Below are 22,603 nucleotides of genomic sequence, written 5' to 3'. Positions count from 1 at the left end.
TCAGCATTCCAGGTCAATGTTTTATCCACTGTGCCACCACAGGCCAGGCCTTGACTAGTTTCCTAAACGGAGGTTTTATTTATTTATAATCTTTTGCTTCCCAGTGCTGCAGTAAATAATTTTGTACTTATATATCACATGTACACGTCAGTGTCAGATAACCTGGAAGTGGAATTGCTGGGTCAGGGGTTGTGTGCAATGGAAATTCTGTTACCTAATGCCCTTGGGCGAGCACTGCAGGCGCCAAGTGAGTGTCTGTCTCCCTGAGACCTTGTCAACATGAAGGGTTCTACTTATTCATATTTGCCGATCTAATAGATAAAAATTTTGTTTCGTACTGTGGTTTCAATTTATGTGGCTGTTATGAAAGAGATGTACCTCTCTTTTACATTTAAGAACTATGTTTATTTCCTTTTTGGTAGCCACTGCCCATTTTCTTGATGGTCATTGGTATTTTCCCAATCATATGAGAGAGCCATTTATGTATCATACTAAGGCGGTTAGCCCTGTGTGCTCTGAGTTGCAAATATTTGTTCTCGGTTTGTCATTTGTCTTTTGACTTGGCCAAGAGCGGTATTTGCCATGCAGAATTTTTTTTAAAAAGTTTGCATACTCAAATCTTTCTGTCCTTTCTTTTATGGTGTCATTTGTCTTTTGACTTGGCCAAGAGCGGTATTTGCCATGCAGAATTTTTTTTTTTAAAGTTTGCATACTCAAATCTTTCTATCCTCTCTTTTATGGCTTCTGGGATTTCTGTTTTCCTTATAAAGGTCTTCTTCATTGTAGGATTATAAAAGACATTTTACATTTTCTTCTAGCATATGTATGGTTTCATTTTCTATTTTTGAAATGTTTGATGCCTCTGTAATTTATTCTGGTGTGAAATGTAGCTCCAACTTAAAATTTTTCTAGATACGACACAATCCACCATTACTCCATTTATTGAAATACCATCTTTTTCTCATACTGAATTTCAGGATGTATATATGCGTATTTCAGTCTGTTCTGGTTTGTTGAAAATCCTAAATGTATATGCTATTAGCATATTTGTCACTTTTTAGTCTGTTTTATTATGGACAGTGGGAGTGGTGCTAGTACCCCCTCATGACTCTTCATAATTTCCTTGGCTATTGTAGCTAATTTATTTCTCCTTATGAACTTCACAGTGCTTCCAAATGTAAACATCCTGTTACTATATTTACTGTGTATGTTAAATGCATAGATAATTTAGGAAGAATTCACGTTTGTGATGAATTTTCCAATGCAAGTTCATTTCTCCCAGTCTTTTTTTTTTGTGTGTGTGTGTGGCAGAGACAGAGAGAGTCAGAAAGAGGGATAGGGACAGACAGACAGGAAGGGAGAGAGATGAGAAACATCAATTCTTCGTTGCGGTTCCTTAGTTGTTCATTGATTGATTTCTCATATGTGCCTTGACCGGGGGTGGGGGTGGGGGTGGGGTGGGGGGGTGATGTGGGCTACAGCAGACAGAGTGACCCCTTGCTCCGAGCCAGTGATCTTGAGCTCAAGCTGGTGAGCCTTGCTCAAACCAGACGAGCTTGCGCTCAAGCTGGAGACCTGGGTCTCGAACCTCGATCCTCCGCATCGCAGTCCGATGCTCTATCCACTGCGCCACAGCCTGGTCAGGCTCTCCCAGTCTTTTGAGCCCTAAAGAGCAATATAAACTTTTCTTTTTATCTCCTTTTCATGATGGTGGACTCCCTGGGAACAAGAATGGAACAGTCAGGTTTTGAGTGTGGGTTATTAGTAATTATTTATATATATATATATATATATATATATATATATATATATATGATTTTGTTAGTGTATATAACAAAAGAAGCATATTTTAATTAAATATTTTAGAAACCCATCTTTTTTCTAATGTCATTGCTTGCCACTTTGTGAATTCTTTTCTGCACATCAAAGAAAGGCAAGACATGCTCATGCTGAGTGTCAGTACCGCAGTCCTCATAGTCACCTCCTGATTAAAGTGTTCTTAAAGGGCATTTTGTGTAGATAATGCAGGAACTTCACAGTTAGGTACTGAAGCTTTCCCCTCCCCACTAGGAATACAGTAGTAGCAGATGCAGTGTGAGTTCTCAGCACCCATCTTCCCTGCACCCCAGCCCTGGCATAGGTTTTTGAGGTGGTCTTGGACTGAGAAGTGATGAAAAGGCAATCCTGGGTTGGCTGACGGGCAGACCGTTGACATCTGTGTGTGTGTTCTCCAGTCACGAGAGGAGTGAGCGGGAGAGACAGGGACAAATGTGTTGTGTATGTTGCGTGTCCTGTTTGGGTAGCACTGGCCGTTCTTTCAAATCCACAACTTAGCAACAGGGAAGGGGAGGCCAGGGAGCAGTGTCTTCTGAGGTCCGTCTGGGGAAGCAGACTGGACGTGGGAGCTTGGCACTGACCTTGGCTGTGGGGCTCCAGGAGCCGGGATGCACTCCCCTAGTGAGGTAACGGTATTTGACTGGCTCTCTGCACGGTGAGTTCTTCAATGGATGGCATTTGTTAGGTGGGACTCTGGAGCCTCTTAATAAACTCCAAGCCCACGTAAAGCATAGTGTTGAAACCAGGTTGAGATTCATACAGGGAGAGAGGGCTTTGTTTCTCGCTGGGTAGGGAGGAGTCTGACCACTCCTTAACACTTTGTGGAACAGAAACATAATGGGATTAAATACATTTAACATGTGAATATAATTCTGAAGTGTATTAACTGGTTTCCTCTGACCTTTAAAATGAAGTTTATTTTTCCTTAGAGTAAAGAATTATGAGAGGTTTTTTTAAGCGGTTTTGTTGTAACTCACTTGTGTGCCTGTTCTCTGTAACATTTGGGTTTATGGCTTACACAATGGGTCACAGAGGTGCCAGCTTGCCCCTGTGGCCTCTGTCCAGTATTTAGAAACCAGTTACAGGAACAGAAGATGTTTTCTCTCTCTGTCGTATGTCTACTTTTGGTAATTTCAAACAAAAACCAAACAGTCTCTGCTTTGGAATTTTCCTTGTGCAAAAGCCTGTGATTCGAGAGCGGAACATCTAGCAACAACAGTGAAATGTAATGTGTGACAGCTGCAAAGGAGTATTTGCCTCCAGTGGGGAAATGCTGTGTTCACAGCGTATTTCTGATGAGCCTGTTAATGAGCGTTTGGGAAGCTGAATAAGCCACTTGTCATTTGAGATAAAAGACCCAAGATGTTTGTTTCCAGAGTTAACGATGGAGCCATTTCCCAGCCTCAGTCTTGCCCAGCAGGGCTGGGGTGACGTGGTGTGGTGTGGTGTCCACTCCACGTCTGGCCTCCTGGAAAGGACAGGCTCTTGGGGGGCTGTATCCTAGCACAGAAAAGTGAGCCCAATGGGGTGGGCTCCCAGAGAACCTGTTGCTGCCCTCCTGGGTTCAGGTCAGTCGGGCGGGATGAGGGCAGAGAGGCCATGGAGGGAGCCATAAGGGTCTGTGGGGGGAGCAGCAAGAGTCCTAGGTTTGAGTCCCTTGGAGGAGAGGCTCTGGCAGGTCAGGATCCAGGATAAGTATCTACAGATGTGCCTCTAAACTCTTAAGGATTTTGCCCCATCCCTGCTTCCTCATCTCCACTGTGTACACACAAGCTCGTGCACGCACACACCTGTACACACACAGAGGCCTGGAGCTCAGTTTTCTGACTCTGGAGCTGCCACAAAGCTTTGCTCCAAGTGTCTCTCCACCCTCCACCCTATTCCCCAACCTGCTGGTGCTCATCCTGATTAGTTTATTCTCACTCATTAGAATAGAATAAAAATTCCTCCTCAAATCAGATACCTCTCACCTTTCATGAAGCACCTTCATCTTCTCGCTCTTACTGTCATCCCCCTCCTGGGCCTTATTTTCTCTGGGGACATATTGAGTATGGTTTTATTAACATTCTAGCCTCATCATAGGAATAATTAATTACCCTCCAATGGATCTCCTGAAGAAAAACTTCACTAACATCAAGAAGTTGGTTACAGTTGTACAAAAACATGCGAAATCAAAGAAATGTGTGGGGTTTTTTTGGGTTTAATGTATATGAGTAACACCAAAGTATTATTGTATATACTGAATCTAGCAAATTCAGTTATCAATTTGGAGAAACAGCATTTAATAAAACATTCTGGCAGGTGAACAGACAGGAAAAAACAGTCACAAAGATGTTCATTATCCGACTTCTAGTTCAGGGAGTTCATGCAAGTCTTGAATGCTCTAGACAGAAAGTCTTGAAAAGCTCTGGACAGAACTCAGAGACCTGACCTTGAATCTAGACTTTGTAACACCAGGCAGGTTAGGGCTTTGTTTTTCTCATCTGTAAAATGGGGACGATACCACTGCTCAGAGTTGTTGTGAAGATTGATTGACAGACATGACTAGCCTAGTCCTTTATTCAGAGATTGGTGCTCAGAAATGTCCTCACTCTGAGAAGCTTAGACTGCCTTGGGCTGCGGTAGCAAAATGCTGTAGACTAGGTGGATTAAACAACAGCTGTTTGTTTTGCACAGTTCTAGAGGCGGGAAGTTCGAGATCTGGTGCCAGCAGATTTGATTCCTGTTGAGGGCGCTCTTCTTGGCTTGCAGACAGCCACTTTCTTGCTGTGTTCTCAGATGGTGGGGAGACTGAACTCTGGTCTCTCTTATGCTCTAATGACTTTATCTGACCCTATTTACCTTCCAGAGGCCCCACTTCCAAAAACCATCACATTGGGAGATATTCAACACATGAATCTGGGGAGATGTAAGCATTCATTCCATAACACTCCCCCTTGTGCACTGAGGTAAACTGGTATATCTCAGCCATGTAAGCATGTCTCCCCTGATACCATTCTTTTTAACCCCACTCCTCAGGGTTATGCTAACATTACAGACTTTTCTTTTTTTTTTTTTTCTTTTTTGCATTTTTCCAAAGCTGGAAACGGGGAGGTAGTCAGACAGACTCCCACATGCGCCCGACCGGGATCCACCCAGCACGCCCACCAGGGGACAATGCTCTGCCCATCCGGGGCGTTGCTCTGTTGCAACCAGAGCCATTCTAGCACCTGAGGCAGAGGCCACAGAGCCATCCTCAGCGCCCGGGCCATCTTTGCTCCAATGGAGTCTCAGCTGCAGGAGGGGAAGAGAGAGACAGAGAGGAAGGAGAGGGGGAGGGGTGGAGAAGCAGATGGGTGCTTCTCCTGTGTGCCCTGGCCGGGAATCGAACCCGGGACTCCTGAACACCAGGCCGACGCTCTACCACTGAGCTAACCGGTCAGGGCCACATTAAAGACTTTTCAACCAGGTCAGTTCATTCAACAGTAGTACATTGACCTGGCATGTGGAAATCCCAGGTTCTATTTCCAATCAGGGCACACAGGAGAGGAGACCGTCTGCTACTCTACCCCTCCCCCTCCTCCTTCTCTTTCTCTCTCTCTTCCTCTCCTGTAGCCATGGCTCTATTGATTAGAGTGCATTGGCCCCAGGTGCTGAGGATGGCTCAGTTGAGCCTCTGCCTCAGGCACTAAAAATAGCTCAGTTGTGAGCCACCCAGATAGGCAGAGCACGGGATTGGGTGTTGAGATGGGGGTTGCTGGGTGGATTCCGGTCTGGACGCATGCAGGAATCTGACTCTGTATCTCCCCTACTCTCACTTAGAAAAAAAAAGAGACTTTTTTTTTTTTTTTGAGAAAATGTATTCTGGAACATGTCTACTGAGCCTATTTGATTCCATGATGAGATTTTAATACAGTACTTACCATATTTTTTGCTCCATAAAACACACTTTTTTCCCCCCAAAAGCGGAGGGGAGAATGCCCATGCGTCTTATGGAGTGAAAAATACAGTATTTTATTAAATATTTTAATACACCATTTGGTTCAGAGTATTTTTTTTTTCTTATTTTCCTCCTTAAAACTCCAGGTGTGTCATATGGTCAGGTACATCTTATGGAGCGAAAAATACGGTAAATTGTATCTTTATTTGGTTTGTGTTCCACTTAGATTTTACTACAAAGTTTTGAAATTAGGGTTTTTGTTTGTATTCTATAGTATGATAGCTCGTGCTATAGCAAATTCTGTTGTGGCTACTATTTCCATCAAGTCCAGTTCTCTAGGTTAAAATTTGCAGGTCTAAGTGCTTTTATGAAAACTGGATTCTTGTCAGTTTTTAGACAATACTAAATTACGCCACCTGCAGTTTTAACTGTTGCATATTTTTTACTCTGATTCAATTTTTCCACAATAATAACCTTGTGAAACAAACAAAAGACGGATAATATATATCAACTAATTAATTTTATTTGTTTTTAATTTTTTTGAGAGAGAGAAACAGGAAGGGAGAGGGAGCGTGAGAGAAGGTGAGAAGCATCAACTCGTAGTTGCTTTTACTTTAGTTGTGCATTGAGCTTCTCGTACGTGCCTTGACTGGGGCCGTGCAGTGTCCCTTTGTTCAAGACAGCAGTAACCTTGGGCTTTTTATGCCAGTGACCTCAACGTTCTGGGTCAACATTTTATCCACCGTTCCACCATCAGGCTCAACAAGTTAATTTTAAAAATTGTGATTAGTATTAGACATAGAGATGGAAATAGTGATAAAGTGGAAGGAAATTGCCTAGAGTCAAAACGGCCTGGTATGGATGCTCTGTATCATTGCTCATTTAAAAAATGCCAATCAAAACCACCTCACCATCCCTCTAATTCAGTCCCTTCTTAAGTTAGAGTCTGGTTTCATTGCTTTAACCAAAGCATCCTGTCTGAAACAAACTTAAAATGCTGAGGAGTGGTGCTGATGGGCATTGGTTCACTGGAAAGGACTTGCTGGGGGTGAGGGGTGCTCAGTCTCAGGCAGAGCCTCTAACATATTCTACTGTGCGCCAACCCGTGTGCCCTGGTCCAGAGGTGCTGGAGAGAACAGGGAGTGACAGCCACATCTGGGCTCAACAGCTATAAACTGGTTTGATCTACAACCAGAGGACCTACATCTGTAGGAAGAATTGGTCACCCAGAGATTGAGGGTAAAGATGAGCATGAGTCACCATTTTTTTTCTAGCTCTCTTTTAAACAGCCCAGCAACCATCTGTCCTTGCTGATGTGAAGTAAGTGTGTGTGTGTGTGTGTGTGTGTGTGTGTGTGTAGGGATGGCGCGGGAGGGGTCCAGATTTTCCCTGGTGGTCTTCCCCATGGGCAACTCTGTTAGCATAGCCAGATGTTGGTTATAAATAGTTCAGAAGATAAGGATAGGCTGGCCTCTATATTATCTTGTGGTCTAGCTGCTCTCTTAGTGACGAGAATTTCCTAACCACTGTCCACAGCACAGCATTGGTCAAAACCCCACATGGTTAGTAAGCTGGAAGACATTGCCACTGCTTCCAGGGAGTTGGGAATAAACAGGCCCAGATGTGAACTCTTTAAGAATAGCTTAAAAAAGAAAAAATATGTGTAGAAGTGCATGCAAATTAGTGCAGTAAAAACTGAGCACTGAAACATGTAGCAAGCTATAAAGTTTTACTGTAGGACATAAATACCCAAATAATGGAGAAATGCGCCATGCTCTTGAATGGGACAAGTCAAAATGGTACAGATGTCAGTTTTCCCCAAGGTAAAATATGTTCGGTATGTTTCCAATTAAAAATCCCAAGATTTTCATAGAATAAGCTGCTTTTGTAGTTCATCTGGAAAATAAAATGCCAAAAATCTGCCAAGGAACTTTGAAAAAGAAGAGTGAAGGAGGCCTGCTCTATCAACTCGAAATATCCCTCAGAGCTCTCTGAATGAAAGCAGTGTCGTATTGGCACAAGAACAGACAAATAACAGATCAGTGAACCGGAACAGAGAACATAGAAACGAGTCTAAATATTTCATTGGAAACTTGATATATATTTAAAATGACAGTGGAAATCAGTAGGGAAGGGTGGGCCTTTTATGGTGGAAGGACAACTAGCTAAGTGTTGGGGGAAAATACATTTATTTATCATTTACAAAAACAAGCAGATTTAAGGGCAATATGTTTTTAAAGACTGTAGGAATAGTAGAAGGAAATATTGGGGAATATATTTATAAATGGGTGTTAAAATAGCTCTTTTTAAAATAAAATGCAGAACACAAATGTTTTTATAGGAAAAAATAACAGATTTAAGCACAGTATATAAATGTTTATATAAGACAAAAGAAAATTAAGATATACAATATACTGGGTAGAAACCTTTGCAACGTAATAATAATGACTTACTGTAGAGGTGCTACTACCTAAAAAAATCAAAGGGGAAAAGAAAAGTAATAGAAAAATGAATGAAGGACATGGACAGACAATTCACAAAAGAAATACAAATGATTAATAAATACATGAATCAGGGAAATTCAAATAAGTAACTTTTTTTTTTTTTTTTTTTACCATAGTTTGGATCAAACATAAGAAATACAAGTTGAAATAAAATACCCATTATTTTGGCCTATTAAAGTGGCCAAAATGTAAAAGATTGATAACACCAATTATTAATGAAGGTGAGGAAGACAACAGGTACTTTCATGCATAATTGATGGGATTATAAAATTGGTCCATCCTTTGAGGGGAGCAATTTAGTGGTCCTATAAAATCTGAGCTGCGGCCTGACCTGTGGTGGCGCAGTGGATAAAGCGTTGACCTGGAATGCTGAGGTTGTTGGTTCAAAACCCTGGGCTTGCCCGGTCAAGGCACATATGGGAGTTGAAGCTTCCTGCTCCTACCCCCTTCTCTCTCTCTCTCTCCTCTAAAATGAATAAATAAATAAAAATAATTTTTAAAATCTGAGCTGCGGCCTGACCTGTGGTGGCACAGTGGATAAAGCGTCAACCTGGAAACGCTGAGGTTGCCGGTTCAAAACCCTGGGCTTGCCTGGTCAAGACACATATGGGAGTTGATGCTTCCTGCTCCTCCCCCCTTCTCTCTCTCTCTCTCTCTCTCTCTCTCTCTCTCTCCTCTCTATAATGAATAAATAAAATCTTAAAAAAATAAAATAAAATAATAAAATAAAATCTGAGCTGCATATAGCTCTCAGTTCCCTTTGCAGCCCCTAGGCCCACTCTGTATTGCCTCCCCTCATAGGATAATCCAGTCCCGGCCTCTTTACAGCATGGCACCTGGTCCGGGAGGGACAAGTAGAAACTGCCAGGCCTCCAGGCCTCTGAAAGGCTAGGCCCAGAGCTGAAAGCATTCCTTCCACCTCAGTCTGCCAGCCCAAACAAGCCACAGGCCAGCCAGCACTCGTGCAGGGTGGAGACATATCTAGCTCCTGATGGGACAAATGGCTTGTGGGGACAAGAATAGGTGGAATTTGAAGGTTATATTTTCAGACAAACTGCTGTGTAGGTGGTTAGAGTAAAACATATTCCTCCGTGTACCTCTTCAGTAGCATCTCTTAAGTGTTTGTGTGTTTATATAAATTTCAAATTTTTCCGCTGTTTTGGTTCTTATTTCCTGCCTGACCTAAACCAGCTGACTAGGCACCTATTCTGGGTTTTGTTTATCAAAAAAAAATTTTTTTAATGATCTGTGGATAAGTTACATAAACAAAGAAAAACACATGGAAAAACCCCACCACAGTAAATGCTATGCACAGTTTCACTTGTATAAACCCTAGTGTTGTGTTATTGCGACAGTTAAAAACAATGTTTGATCAGTAGGTGATATTGTCCTAAAATGAAAGATTGTGAAATTTCCACTGTGCACAGTGGACCTTACACAGAACTTAGAAATCTGATCTTGAGGCAGTTGCTCATTCACAAACACATACGCATACACACCTTGAGAATTTTACCCTGGCCCAGGCTGGGAATGGCGCTGGGTGGCCTGGAAGGAACACCATAACCAGACACCAGTCATGCAACAGCCAAATTCACATTGTTATGCTGCATGTTATTTTGCAAGTAGGTCTTTGTCTTTTCAGATTTATTAAGTGAGTCGCTACTGTGTCCATTCAGCAGGTTCTCCCTCTGTGCTTACTGTGTTGGATGCCCTGGGGTTAGTCACAAAGCTAGATGGGCCTGGCTCCTAGGGGTGCTTGAAAAGAGCCTTTAAATTCACCAAGCAGCCACCTGGGGGCTAGGGCAGAGCTGTGCGCAGGATTTCCTCCAGGAGCCATCATCTTAGTTTCCTGAATCACTATCCTACCCCTAGGCATAATGTGTCATCCAGGTTGGTACTCTGAACCCTTTTATTAATCCTGTTTCTAAATTTTGTACAGGATTCAATTGTACAATTGACATTCTTTTCTTTTTAAATTTTCTTTTTTGGTTTTTAGAGAGAGAGAAAAAGGGTTGGGGAGGAGCGGAAAGCATCACTTCATAGTAGTTATTTCCTATATATGCTTTGACCAGGGAAGGAAGCCTGGGGTCTTGACCTGCAACCTCAGTTTTCCAGGTCGACACTTTATCCACTGCACCACCATAGGTCAGGCAACATTATTTTCATAAGCACACTTTTTGTTGTTATAATCCATCCGTCTCTTTTTCTTCTTCTTCTTTTCCAAATAAGAGGGGAGATAGACTCCAACATGCGACTCAACCGGGATCTCTTAAGTCCCTGTCTGGGGCCAATGCTTGAATCAGCCAAGCTATTTTTAGTGCCTGATTCAGAGGCTTCATGGAGCCATCCTCAGTGTCTGGGACCAATGCCCTCTAGCCAATTGAGCCATGGCTGCAGGAGGGGAAGAAAGAAGAGGGGATGGGGGAGAGAAGCAGATGGTCACTTCTCCTGTGTACCCTGACTAGGAATTGAACCTGGGACATCCATATGCCAAGCTGACACTCTACCATTGAGCCAACTGGCCAGGGCCCACCTATCTCTTAAAAGTGCCTTCATCTACTTTCTAAATGCCATGACTTCTGCTCTGAGATTTGCTCCTGTGATGTCCTGCTGGCGAGTGGCTTCCTGTCCTTAGGACTTAAAATATTATTCTCTCCCCTCCCTATCCCCAAAGAGGAAGCTTCTCTGGGAACTGGCTTGCTTAAGGTGATTGCTTCACACCTCTTAAGTTTGTGTGGATTTAATGAATTACAAAAAAAAAAAATAAACCTGGTTTAATTTAAGGAAGGCTTATAGGATCATCTGGTTGGACAGAAATGATAGGCATGAATTGACAAATAGGTTAAGGTAAACTATTAATAAAACCTCACCACTGTGATATAATACAGAGATGGAGGACTGATGTCATTACCATTTTATAAGTCTAGTTTTTTTTTTTTGTTTGTTTGTTTTTTTTTTTTTTAAATTTTATTTATTCATTTTTAGAGAGGAGAGAGAGAGAGAGACAGAGAGAGGAGAGAGAGACAGGGGGAGGAGCTGGAAGCATCAACTCCCATATGTGCCTTGACCAGGCAAGCCCAGGGTTTTGAACCGGCGACCTCAGCATTTCCAGGTCGACGCTTTATCCACTGCGCCACCACAGGTCAGGCTAAGTCTAGTTTATATAGAGCACAAACCCTGGCCAGCCATCAAGCTTGAGCTCAGGGCTGCAGAAGAAAAACCAATAGCAATTTCAGTAAGTGGGATCATCTTGAACTATGTTTGTGAACTATAAACATTTCCTAACTGTAGCTTGGAGCATCTTGTTTTCTCAGTAATTAGTGTATGGTTTTTGCTCTTTCTACCAAGGACCGGTCATTCTGTGTTTTCACGAAGGATAGTCGTTAAGGTGGTGACATGCCTTGCTTAGGCTAACCAGCTTTTCCCCTTCAATAATCCAACAAATATTTACGTTGCTCTGCACTTCCAGCACATTCTCTGGGGCATTTACATGCATGCACAGGGCACGTACAGGCCCTTAGAAGAGCCCTTCCCAGTGTAATGAAACAGTTTGGTAAATGGAGTAACCACAGCAGCTATGGACTTTCTTGTTAGGGAAGAACAAAGAAGTGAGCATTTAGTGAATGCAGGCTCTGTGCTACTATTTTATATACACTAGCTGATTTGATAATGAGGCTAACTAACCCTATCAGGTAGCATGTGTTTAAAACATATCACTTGCTTTATTTGTATTCTGTGTTATGGAAATAATCCATGTTGAATTACTTTACACCCTAAATTTGAAATCCTGCCCATATAAGCATATCCTGGTTGATTTCTAAAGCTAATCTGATGTAGGGTGTATTAATAAATAGGGAAAGGGGTAAATCATGGATGTTAAGTTAAAAAAAAAACTTATGTATGTTTAGGATACAAAATTTGTCAGGAAAAATCTTAGTTTTAAAGACTTTTGCTGAAAGGCTTTTTAGAACATTGTTCAAGGAATGTAGAGAAAATTGACCTCTCGTTTCTTCCTTTTTTAGATACATTCCACCGTTAATTTGGGGGAAAAGTGGACACATCCAAACAGCGTTGTATGGGAAGATGGGAAGGGTGAGGTCACCGCATCCATATGGGCACCGGAAGTTCATCACCATGTCCGATGGAGCCACTTCGACCTTTGACCTCTTTGAGCCCTTGGCTGAGCATTGTGTTGGAGGTAAGCAAGTTTAGGTTGTAGAATTGGGCCACCGCTCAGAAGGAGCACTAGCCAGTGAGGGAGCACGGTGTACCCGCTCTTGTCGCCATCTTACCCTCTGTTGTATCCAGGGCCTGCTGGGAAGTTGGCTGAGATGCATCACATAGGAGCAACTGGCAAGGATTAACTTTAGCATGTGCTGGCCAATCGCCATGGACAGCTTAAAAGCATTATTAAATAGCTTTTAATCCTCTTGTGAAAGATGGAGGCCTGGTGTTAAGGGGATGAGGGTGAACTTGGAGCCCAAGCTCCCTGGCTCCAGGCCTCAGGTTTGATGACAGCAACAGACTGTTCTATGTGCTCTATAGGCACTATCATCTCATTTAATCCTCATCAGGTGGTGTCTTATTTTCCTGACAGTACTGATGGAGGAACCAAAGCTTAGAGAGGCAGTATAGGCTGGTTTTGTTCTTTGGGTAACAGCGGATAACAAAGGCTCTCAGGTTCCTTCTGCTTAGGTTTCCATGGACAGAAAGACACATAGGAATCAGGCAGGGGTCCGGGACATCTGTTTCTCAGAAACACCTCATTTCCATTGTTCAGTCCAGCCTACACAATAAACACTCATAAAATGCTTCACAGTTAGGACTTGGAGAAAGTGGAGTTAGATGGCAGCCTCTTTTAAATGCTTTTCCAGCTGGAAGAGAACGTGTCCTTTGAGTTAAGTAGTATATAAATGCACCTAGTTGTTTTTTTTAATAGGAGCTCAGTCCATTTTTATGTATAGATTCCAGTAAACATATTATACCTCTCAGTTACTTAGAGTAACAGAACTGCCAAGTAGCTAGTGATGTGGGTTCACTCTGTTTGGAACATTCATCCTCAGAGTTTCACATGGCTGCCTCCTCCTTGTCATTCAGCTCTCAGCTCCAATGTCACCTCCTCAGAGGCATGGTCCCTGCCTCTGAGGGAGTGTGTAAATACTCCCCTAATGAGTGTTTCCTTTCCAATAAATCCATCATGTCTTTCTGCTTCAGTTCTTGAAGGTACCTGCCACTCTCGAAATGTATTTGTGTCATTGTTTATTATCTGTCTGCTGGAATGTAAGCCTCCCCAGAGTCCAGAATGGCAGGTTCCCAGTAAACAGTTACAGAAGGAATGAATAAATGACAGGTTAGGAGCTTACATTGTATACATAAGTCTCGTAGCTTATCTTTCAAATATTTATTTCTCTGCCATACCCAGTTACTTTTTTTTTTCTCTTGTTTTAAATATGCATACTTCTTCTACCATGAAAGCACATTTAATTTAACCAGGCTGTTCTTCCCACCAGGATGGAGGGGGAAAGTTGAACCGGGAAAAACATCCATTCTTTGTCTTACTTATGTCTTTCCATCACCCATGTTCCCCGGAAAGGGTTGATGATGGTGATCTATGGAAGGGAGGGTTCATATCCAAGAAATGCTCTAGGAAGAACAGCCCTTTTTTCCTTTCATGATTTTTTCAGGCTTTTATCTACAAAAGGAATACTCATTTTAGATAATACAGAAACATATTTTGTTAAGTGAGAGGAGAGGAGACAGACGGATTCCTACATTCACTCCGACCAGGATCCATCCAGCAACCCCTGTCTAGGGCCTATGCTCAAATCAACTGTGCTATTTTTTTTAGCGCCTGAGGCTGACACGCTCAGACCAACTAAATTATCCTCTGTACCCAGGGCTGATTCTAAGTCCTAGCCACTGACTATGGGAGGAGAAGAGGAAGAGAAGGAGGAGAAAGAAGGAAGGGGAGAGAAAAAGATGGTTGCTTCTCTTGTGTCCTGATCGGGAATCAAACATCTGTACACCAGCTGACACTCTATCACTGAGCCAACTGATCAGGGCCCAGAAACTTTTTTTGAAAGAAAATAAGAATCACCTATAATCCCACCACCCAGCATATACCATTGTTAGCATTTTCTTCTATTTCTTCCTGTTCTATACATTGTTTTTCTAAAATTTGAATTATTACACATTACATTGTAAATATTTTCCTATTAAAAGTCTAAAAGTTCTTCAAAAACATGATTTTAATGATTGGTTAATATTTGACAATATGACCATACCATAATTTAATCATTCTTCTGTTGTTGGGTATTTCCCTTGTTTACAATTTTGTTGCTTTCATTCTCTGATGAGCATCCTTAACCCTAAAAAGTGAAGCAAGATTTTAAGAACTGGAATTATTAGGTCAATGTTTCTAAAAATTTTAAAGCTCTTTATGCATATTGTGTTATAGTGTTTGGGGTTTTTTTTCTGGTATTTTAAAAATTTAGGCCCTAGGTGGTTGGCTCTATAGTAGAGAGTCAGCCCAACATATGGATGTTCCGGGTTTGATTCCCTGTCAGGGCACACAGGAAAAGTGGCCATCTGCTCTCTACCCCTCCCCCTCCTCCTTCTCTTTCTCTACCCCCTTCCCCCGCCATCCTGCAGCCATAGCTTGATTGGTTTGAGCACATCGACCCCAGGCACTGAGTATGGCTCCATGGTGCCTCTGCCTCAGGCCTAAAAATAACTTCAGTTACAAGCATGACCCCAGATGGGCAGAGCATTGGCTCCAGACGGGTTTGCCAGGTGGATCCTGGTTTGAGCACGTGTGGAAGTCAGTCTCTCTGTCTCCCCTCCTCTCACTTAGTTAAAGATGAAAAAAAAATTAAATTTATTGAAATGACATTGGTTAATAGGATCATATAAGTTTCAAATATACATTTCTATGATCCATGATCTATGTATTTGCATTGTGTGCCCACTATCCACATAAGAGTCTTAAAATTATTTTTCTCTCAACTTTTGGAAGGAAAGTTTATGATCAGATTTAATATATATCACTTTTTTTCTTTATTTTTTTATTCAGTGAGACAAGGGGAGGCAGAGAGAGACTCGACATGCGCCCCGACAGGGATCCACCTGGCAAGCCCACTAGGGGGCAATACTTTGCCCATTTGGGACATTACTTCATTGCTCAGCAACCAAGCTCTTCTTAGCGCCTGAGGAGAAGGCCATGGAGCCATCCTCAGGCCAGGGCCAACTTTCTCCAATTGAGCCATGACTGCAGGAGAGAAAGAGAGAGAGAGAGAGAGAAGCAAGAGGGGGAGGGGTGGAGAAGCAGATGGTCACTTCTCCTATGTGTCCTGACTGGGAATCAAATACAGGACATCCACATGCCAGGCCGATGTTCTACCACTGAGCCAACCGGCCAGGTCCACCACTTTTCTTTTAAAGTAGCCATATTTTCAAGTAGACAATTCATGCTTATGACAGAAAAATCAGAAGGGAAGCATAGTGAAAGTATAAATCACCCATAATCCCCACTACCCCTGCCCCAGTAACTACTGTTGGTTTCTTGTTTCCGATTCCACTATTAGGGGATACATTTGTAAACATAGATGTCTTTTTTCATCCATGCAAGTGCCGGTGTATTGCAACCCATTTTTATACCTTGTTTTTCTTTTTTTAACTTAATATGTATTGGAGAACTAGCCATGTTAGTATATGTAAAAATGTCTCATTATTTTTAAAGAGCCACATAATATTTCATCACTGGGATGTGCAATAATTTATTTAACCAGAGCCCTGCTTCTGGGCTTTTCAATTGTGTTCTGTTTTTTGACAGTCTACATTGTACATGTACTGTTTCGTCTGTACAATGTATCTGTGGGATGAATACCTGAATGAAAAATTACTGGGTCAGAGAGGTCTGTGCAAATACGCTATATTTTCCCATTCAGTCATTTGTTCATTCATACGGATTTTCATACAGAAATTAAGAGTATTGTTCAGAAATTTGTTTAGCAATTTGGCAGCATAGTTTTATGGTATCTGTTCAATCTAATAATTAAAAATTGAGATTTATATATTTTTTATTTAATTTTTCTAATAATTAATTTTTATTGTATTTTTAAAAAGTTTCTGTCTATGATCAAAAAAAGGTGAAGGGATTAGACAAAAACATGTGTACATCACACATATGTATAGACAACAGGGTAGCAATAGCCAGAGAGAAGGGGGGATGAGTTAGGGGGAGGGGGACAAAGAAAAATGGGAGTGGAAAGAGACTTTTCATGGAGCATGGGGGGCACAATGCAGGGTACAGAGGGAATTATATTGAGTGGGACACTTGAAACCATGTTGACACAATAAATTAAAATTAAAAAAAAAATAATTAAAATTACCTAGCACTTTCACAGGTCCTCCTCAAGACAGTGGGGCCAGGACTTGGTAGCTGGTGCTGAAAGAAAAGCCTTGATTGCATCCTTGCCCTGGGCCTGTGCCAGTGGCAGCTGTCACTCAATGGGACAGAGACACTGTTCTGTGGCATCTTATTCAACACTGTCCCTTTCTCCTGTTGTACTAACCTTAAAAAAGAAAAAAGAAAAAAAAAAAGCCTGACCAGGCGGTGGCACAGTGGATAGAGCGTCGGACTGGGATGCAGAGGACCCAGGTTCGAGACCCTGACTTGCCAGCTTGAGCCCAAGGTCACTGGCTCGAGCAAGGGGTTACTCCGTCTGCTGAAGGCCCACGGTCAAGGCACATATGAGAAAGCAATCAATGAACAACTAAGGTGTTGGAACACGCAATGAAAAACTGATGATTGATGCTTCTCATCTCTCTCTGTTCCTATCTGTCTGTCCCTGTCTATCCCCCTCTCTGACTCTCTCTCTCTCTGTAAAAAAAAAAAAAAAAAAATTAAAAAAAAAAAAAAAAGTAACTGGTCCTGGTCAGATAGCTTGATTGGTTGGAGTGTCATCCTGGAGTGCAGAGGTTGCTGGTTCGATTCCCCGGTCAGGGCATGTACAGGAGTAGCTTGATGTTCCTGTCTCTCTCTCTCTCTCTCAAAAAAAAAGTATACATGACAGATTGAAAATTTTATTGAAGTATTTTTTAAATGTTTATTTGTTGAGTTAAGAGAGAGAGGGAGAGAGAAAGACAGGAACATCAACCTGTTCCTGTGTTCCTGTATGTGCCCTGACCAGGAATTGAACCAGCAACTTCTTGCACTTTGGGACAATGCTGTAACCAGCTGACCTATCCAGCCAGGGCAGATTGGAAACTTAAAAAACTGGCCCTTCCCGCCTGACCAGGCGGTGGCACAGTGGATAGAGTGTCGGGCTGGGATGCAGAGGACCCAGGTTCAAGACCCCGAGGTCGCCAGCTTGAGCACGGGCTCATCTGGCTTGGAAAAAAAAAGCTCACCAGCTTGGACCCAAGGTTGCTGGCTCGAGCAAGGGGTTTCTTGGTCTGCTGAAGGCCCGTGATCAAGGCACATATGAGAAAGCAATCAATGAACAACTAAGGTGTTGCAACAAAAAACTGATGATTGATGCTTCTCATCTCTCTCTGTTCCTGTCTGTCTGTCCCTATCTATCTCTCTCTCTGACTCTCTCTCTGTCCCTGTAAAAAACAAACAAACAAACCAAAAAAACTGGCCCTTTCCCATAAAAGTTTGAGAGGCGGCGGCTCCCATCTGCAGCTCCTTGTGAGCACGGTGTCTCCGGACATCTCGGGAGTTCACCCCTGCGCAGGTTAAACTGGCCAATAAAGTGACATCTTAACTCCTGAAAAAATAAATAAATAAATAAAAATAAAATAAAATAAAAAAAAAGGTTGAGAGGCGCTGATGCAGACAGCTCTGGCTAGAAGGGAAAGATACTCTTTCCCAGAGAATCAAGGGAAAAGTTATATATTAAATTTCCTCCTACCGTTTTCTAAGCCAGTGAAGTATAATTATGTCCATTTTCTGTGTAGTGCTGTTTTATTGGAATCTTTTCTCCACCCTCTAGATGATGTCACCATGGTCATCTGCCCTGGAATTGCCAATCACAGCGAGAAGCAGTACATCCGAACCTTTGTTGACTATGCCCAGAAAAATGGCTACCGGTGCGCCGTGCTCAACCACCTGGGCGCCCTGCCCAACATTGAATTGACCTCGCCACGCATGTTCACCTATGGTAAGCGGGGTCATGGCCAAGTGGAGTCTCCCTGTTTCTGTCCTCATAGCCGGTGTACTGTGACTTCTGCCTTCCTTCTCTCAGTGTAGAATTTATGCCTATCTGTAGGAGATGGGGCGCACTGACAGGCCCTATACCACCTCATCCCAAATAGGGGCAGAAACTGAAGTGCACCGGGGAAGGTCAGCTTCTGTTTCCACACCTAATGTCATTGTTAACTTTTAACAGCGGCTTTGTGATGTGGCCCTAATACCTGATAGCACTAACCCCGACTCCTCACTTCTTCAGTGTGTGCTTTTGTCTCCCTGCCTTTTTTTTTTTTTTTCAGTTGAACTTCAGAATGATTTTTTCAAGTATGTATTAGTCAAGATGGACTAGATCATGCTGTAGAAACAACCCACAAATCTCAGTGGTTTGAAAACAAAGATTCATGTCTAACTCGCGCTGCATATCTGTAATGGGTTGGCTTGAGGCTCCTGTGTCTCCGTCCTCACCGTCCTCACACGCAGAGCGGGGCTATGGAGCAGCACCAGTGGGGCTCCCTCACCTCACAGAGAGTAGAAAGAGCTTCTGTCTGGAAATGATACCACTGGTTGGCCAAAGCACATTCCAGGACTACACCTCACTTCAGTGGGGAGAGGCATTCTTCCCAAGGCTCAACCACCTACCAATTTTTAGAAATATTTTTATTGATTGATTTTAGTGAGAAAGGAAGGGAGAGAGAGAGACAGGAACATTGTTCTGTTCTTTTATGTGCCCTGACTGGGGATCAAACCAGCAACCTCTAACCTCTGCTCTTCAGGACGATGCTCTAACCAACTGAGCTATTTGGCCAGGGCTACCTCAACAATTTCTAATAGGAATTTTAATGTTTAAAATAACTTTTAAAAAGTTTATTTTTATAGTATTTACTTTCTGTGTGCAGTAGTGTAGTGTTTTCCTTTATTTCTCTCAGAAAGAATTCCTGATCTCTCTGTAGATTAGTGTCCCCCAGGAGTTTAAGATACCCTGAGGGTTGAGGGTCATAGATATGTACAGGTCTTACGTATTCCTTGTTTCCTCTCCAGAGTTTAAAAAAAAAATTTTTTTATTATAGCCCTGGCTGGGCAGCTCAGTTGGTTAGAGCATCATGTCCCCATACATCAAAGTTGCTGGTTCGATCCCCAGTCAGTGTACATGCAAGGGTCAACCAGTGTGAAACAACAGATTGATATTACTCTTTCCCTTCTTCCGTCCCTCCCTTCTTTCCTTCCTTCCTCTCCCTCTAAATTCAATCAATAAATAAAAACAAAAGTAAAACTTTTTATTATAGAAATGTTTGAAAATACAAAAGTAAAGAGAATACTAAAATGAACCCAGAAAACCCCTACATACCCATCATTCAACCTCAACAATTACTTAGTGTAAAGCCAGTAGCCACGGCCATCATCACAGCCGCCTGGCCTGTGCAGGTTCACATTTGATTCGGACAGACGGTAATGAATCAATGGAGCCAAGAACTGATGGGCCATTAGCTTTAATCCTAGCTTGCACCTGGTAGGCAAGAAATATACACATTGGGAAAACACTTCCCTTTCCATTCAGGGCTCCCAAAGCCACTGATTTTCCAAGTTTTCTAGAATCAAAGGTTTCTGCCTCACCAGCCTTATTCACCTCTGTTCCCCATCTCCTTCTCTCTGCACAAACTCTGAACAAACTGGCTTCTCCTTCAGCACTCCACCATCTTGGCTGCTGCTTCTCTCCTCCACATGGCCTTTCTCTGCTCTCCTCCTGTATGGGCTCCTCTGCCCCATTTTATAGTGTAAAAATCAAAACTTTTAATCCAATCTACAAACAAGGAAATCTCTGATACAAAGCCACTTATCTGAGGCATAATGGGATTCCTCATGAGAGTGCACCACCTCACATCATGCAACAGTCAAGGGTGTGGGGAAAAGCTTAGTATTGAAAAGATCTTAGTATTAAAAGAGTGGGAAAGGCTTAGTCTTAAAACTAAGCCGTAGGCCAGGGGTCCCCAAACTTTTTACACAGGGGGCCAGTTCACTGTCCCTCAGACTGTTGGAGGGCCAGACTATAAAAAAAATATGAACAAATCCCTGTGCACATTGCACATATCTTATTTTAAAGTAAAAAAACAAAACAGGAACAAATACAATATTTAAAATAAAGAACGAGTAAATTTAAATCAACAAACTGACCAGTATTTCAATGGGAACTATGCTCCTCTCACTGACCACCAATGAAAGAGGTGCCCCTTCTGGAAGTGCGGTGGGGGCCGGATAAATGGCCTCAGGGGGCCGCATGCGGCCCGCGGGCCGTAGTTTGGGGACCCCTGCCTGCTTACAGCCTGTCCCCCACACCCAATGCAAACTATTAGCAAGCAAACATATATATCATATTTACAAACTTATTTGACCAACATTTAACTTATGGCCACTCTTGTTTCATCTAAAAACCAACCCCTTCCTGTAACCCTATTTCAAAGATCATTTTGGAGCAGGTCCCAGACAGCAAATCCTTTAGTCCGCAACTATTTCAGTGTGTAATGCGAAAATCACAACTCTCTGTAAACTGCTTCAGTTTTCTAGGTCTACCATGACAGAGTGCCACCATCTGGATGACTTAATATACAGAAATTTATTTTCTCACAGTTACAGAGCCTAGAAATACAAGTTCAGGTGTCAGCAGGTTTGGTTTCTTTTGAGGCTTCTCTCCTAGGTTGCAGACAGCTGTCTTTCCCATGTTGTCACAGAGTGGTGACTTCACTGTGCACCCCAGTCTGTGTCTCTATGTGTGTGTCCTAATCTCTTCCTATAGAGACACCAGTCATACTGGATTAGGGTCCACCCTAACAGCTCCATTTTAATCTAATCACCTCTTCAAAGGCCCATTCTCCAAATGCAGTCACATTCTGAGGTCTTGGCATGTCTCAGTTCCACGTGATTCAGACTTCCTTCTTACTGTGTTTACACTGGCGACACACCCATCACAGTCCGGGCCCAGGCCTGGGGTGGAGTATGTAGTGATGACTCAAAGTCTCTAGCCTCAAGGAACACGAAGTCCCCAGGTCCCTATGCTTGAGCCTGCTTAGTCATGTTAGTGAGGTTTGAAATAGTGGCTTTCAGGCACGCTTAGCTTTGCCTTTGTTTCGGTGGGAGCTCGAGGAGAAGGGACTTCCCCTTTCTCAGCAGGCTGCCTTTCCAAGGTGGCCCTGTAGTCCTCATCTCTGGAAGGGCAAGTTAGGGTCTCATATTTCATCTTGGCTTTAAAGAGCTGCAGCAAGATTAGAGACCTAAATCTTATTACTGGTGTTAATCCCATAAGGATTAAATACATAGAGCCTCATTAAATTGTCTAGTATTGAAAACAGATTGCTGTAGCTCTTAGTTAAACAGTCCAGGGAGGGGCTCCCAGACTCGGAGGGCGTTTGGTGACTGACATCAGGTAAAGATCCCAGGAGGACTCCACGCCTACCAGAGGGCGGTCCTAGAGCTGAGCAGACCCCATGCCCACGCCTGTCCCTTGCCGGAGAGAGATGGCAGCTCTTCACAGAACACCCAGCAGCTTGTCCAGCGATAGGCAGGACTGGCCTTTTATCCAGATCAGACATGTTTGGATTTAATTACATCAAAGCTCCCAAAGTGCCAACACAATTAGCTGTAATTGCTCCTCAGTAGTGTAGCAAATCCGAGATTTGTACCTGCCCCAGTGACATCTGAACATCTGCTCTAGGTCTCAAATAATTAGTCTCAAACCTGAGTCAAGAGAGGTGTGTCTAAAAGGAATCAGATGGTGAGAAAGGAAGACTGTTATTAAAAAATAAACCCCTGTCCCTAGCTGGGTAGGTCAGCTGGTCAGAGGATCACCCCAATATGCCAAGCTTGTGGGTTCAGTCCCCAATCAGGGCATATACATGAATCAACCAGGAAAGCATGAATCAGTGGAACAACAAAATCAGTATTTCTCTCTCTCCCCCCTTCCTCTCTCTGAAATTAATAAAATAATTTTTTAAAAATAAATGAGCCTGCGGTAATATTACTTACTCATAAGTTTGGAATACAGGCAAATGACTTAGGCATTGGGGTTTGACATGAGTCCAAAGTCCAGTGCTCCCACTCACTATGTGAAGCTGGGCGAGTCATTCATCCCGTTTGCTCTGCTTCCTCATCCATGTTTAA

General features: G+C 42.7%; 1 protein-coding gene and 1 non-coding gene across 3 annotated transcripts in view; both read left to right on the top strand.

Annotated features, from left to right (window-relative positions):
* Nucleotides 1-22,603, top strand: part of ABHD2 (abhydrolase domain containing 2, acylglycerol lipase) — an 85,390-nt gene that overhangs the window by 38,654 nt on the left and 24,133 nt on the right. For both annotated transcript variants that reach the window (XM_066355724.1, XM_066355725.1), the window contains exons 4-5: nt 12,282-12,457; nt 18,258-18,425. In XM_066355724.1, the coding sequence (XP_066211821.1) occupies nt 12,282-12,457; nt 18,258-18,425 (344 nt within the window). The remainder of the gene's footprint in view (nt 1-12,281; nt 12,458-18,257; nt 18,426-22,603) is intronic.
* On the top strand, nt 16,650-16,778 carry LOC136385181 (small nucleolar RNA SNORA30/SNORA37 family). Its single transcript, XR_010747782.1, has one exon. It is a non-coding gene; the product is annotated as a small nucleolar RNA SNORA30/SNORA37 family (small nucleolar RNA).

Source organism: Saccopteryx leptura, chromosome 13 (genome assembly GCF_036850995.1).
Source record: "Saccopteryx leptura isolate mSacLep1 chromosome 13, mSacLep1_pri_phased_curated, whole genome shotgun sequence".
NCBI lineage: Eukaryota > Metazoa > Chordata > Mammalia > Chiroptera > Emballonuridae > Saccopteryx > Saccopteryx leptura.
Note: the sequence above shows the minus strand (reverse complement) of the source record. Positions and strands in the feature narration are given on the sequence as shown.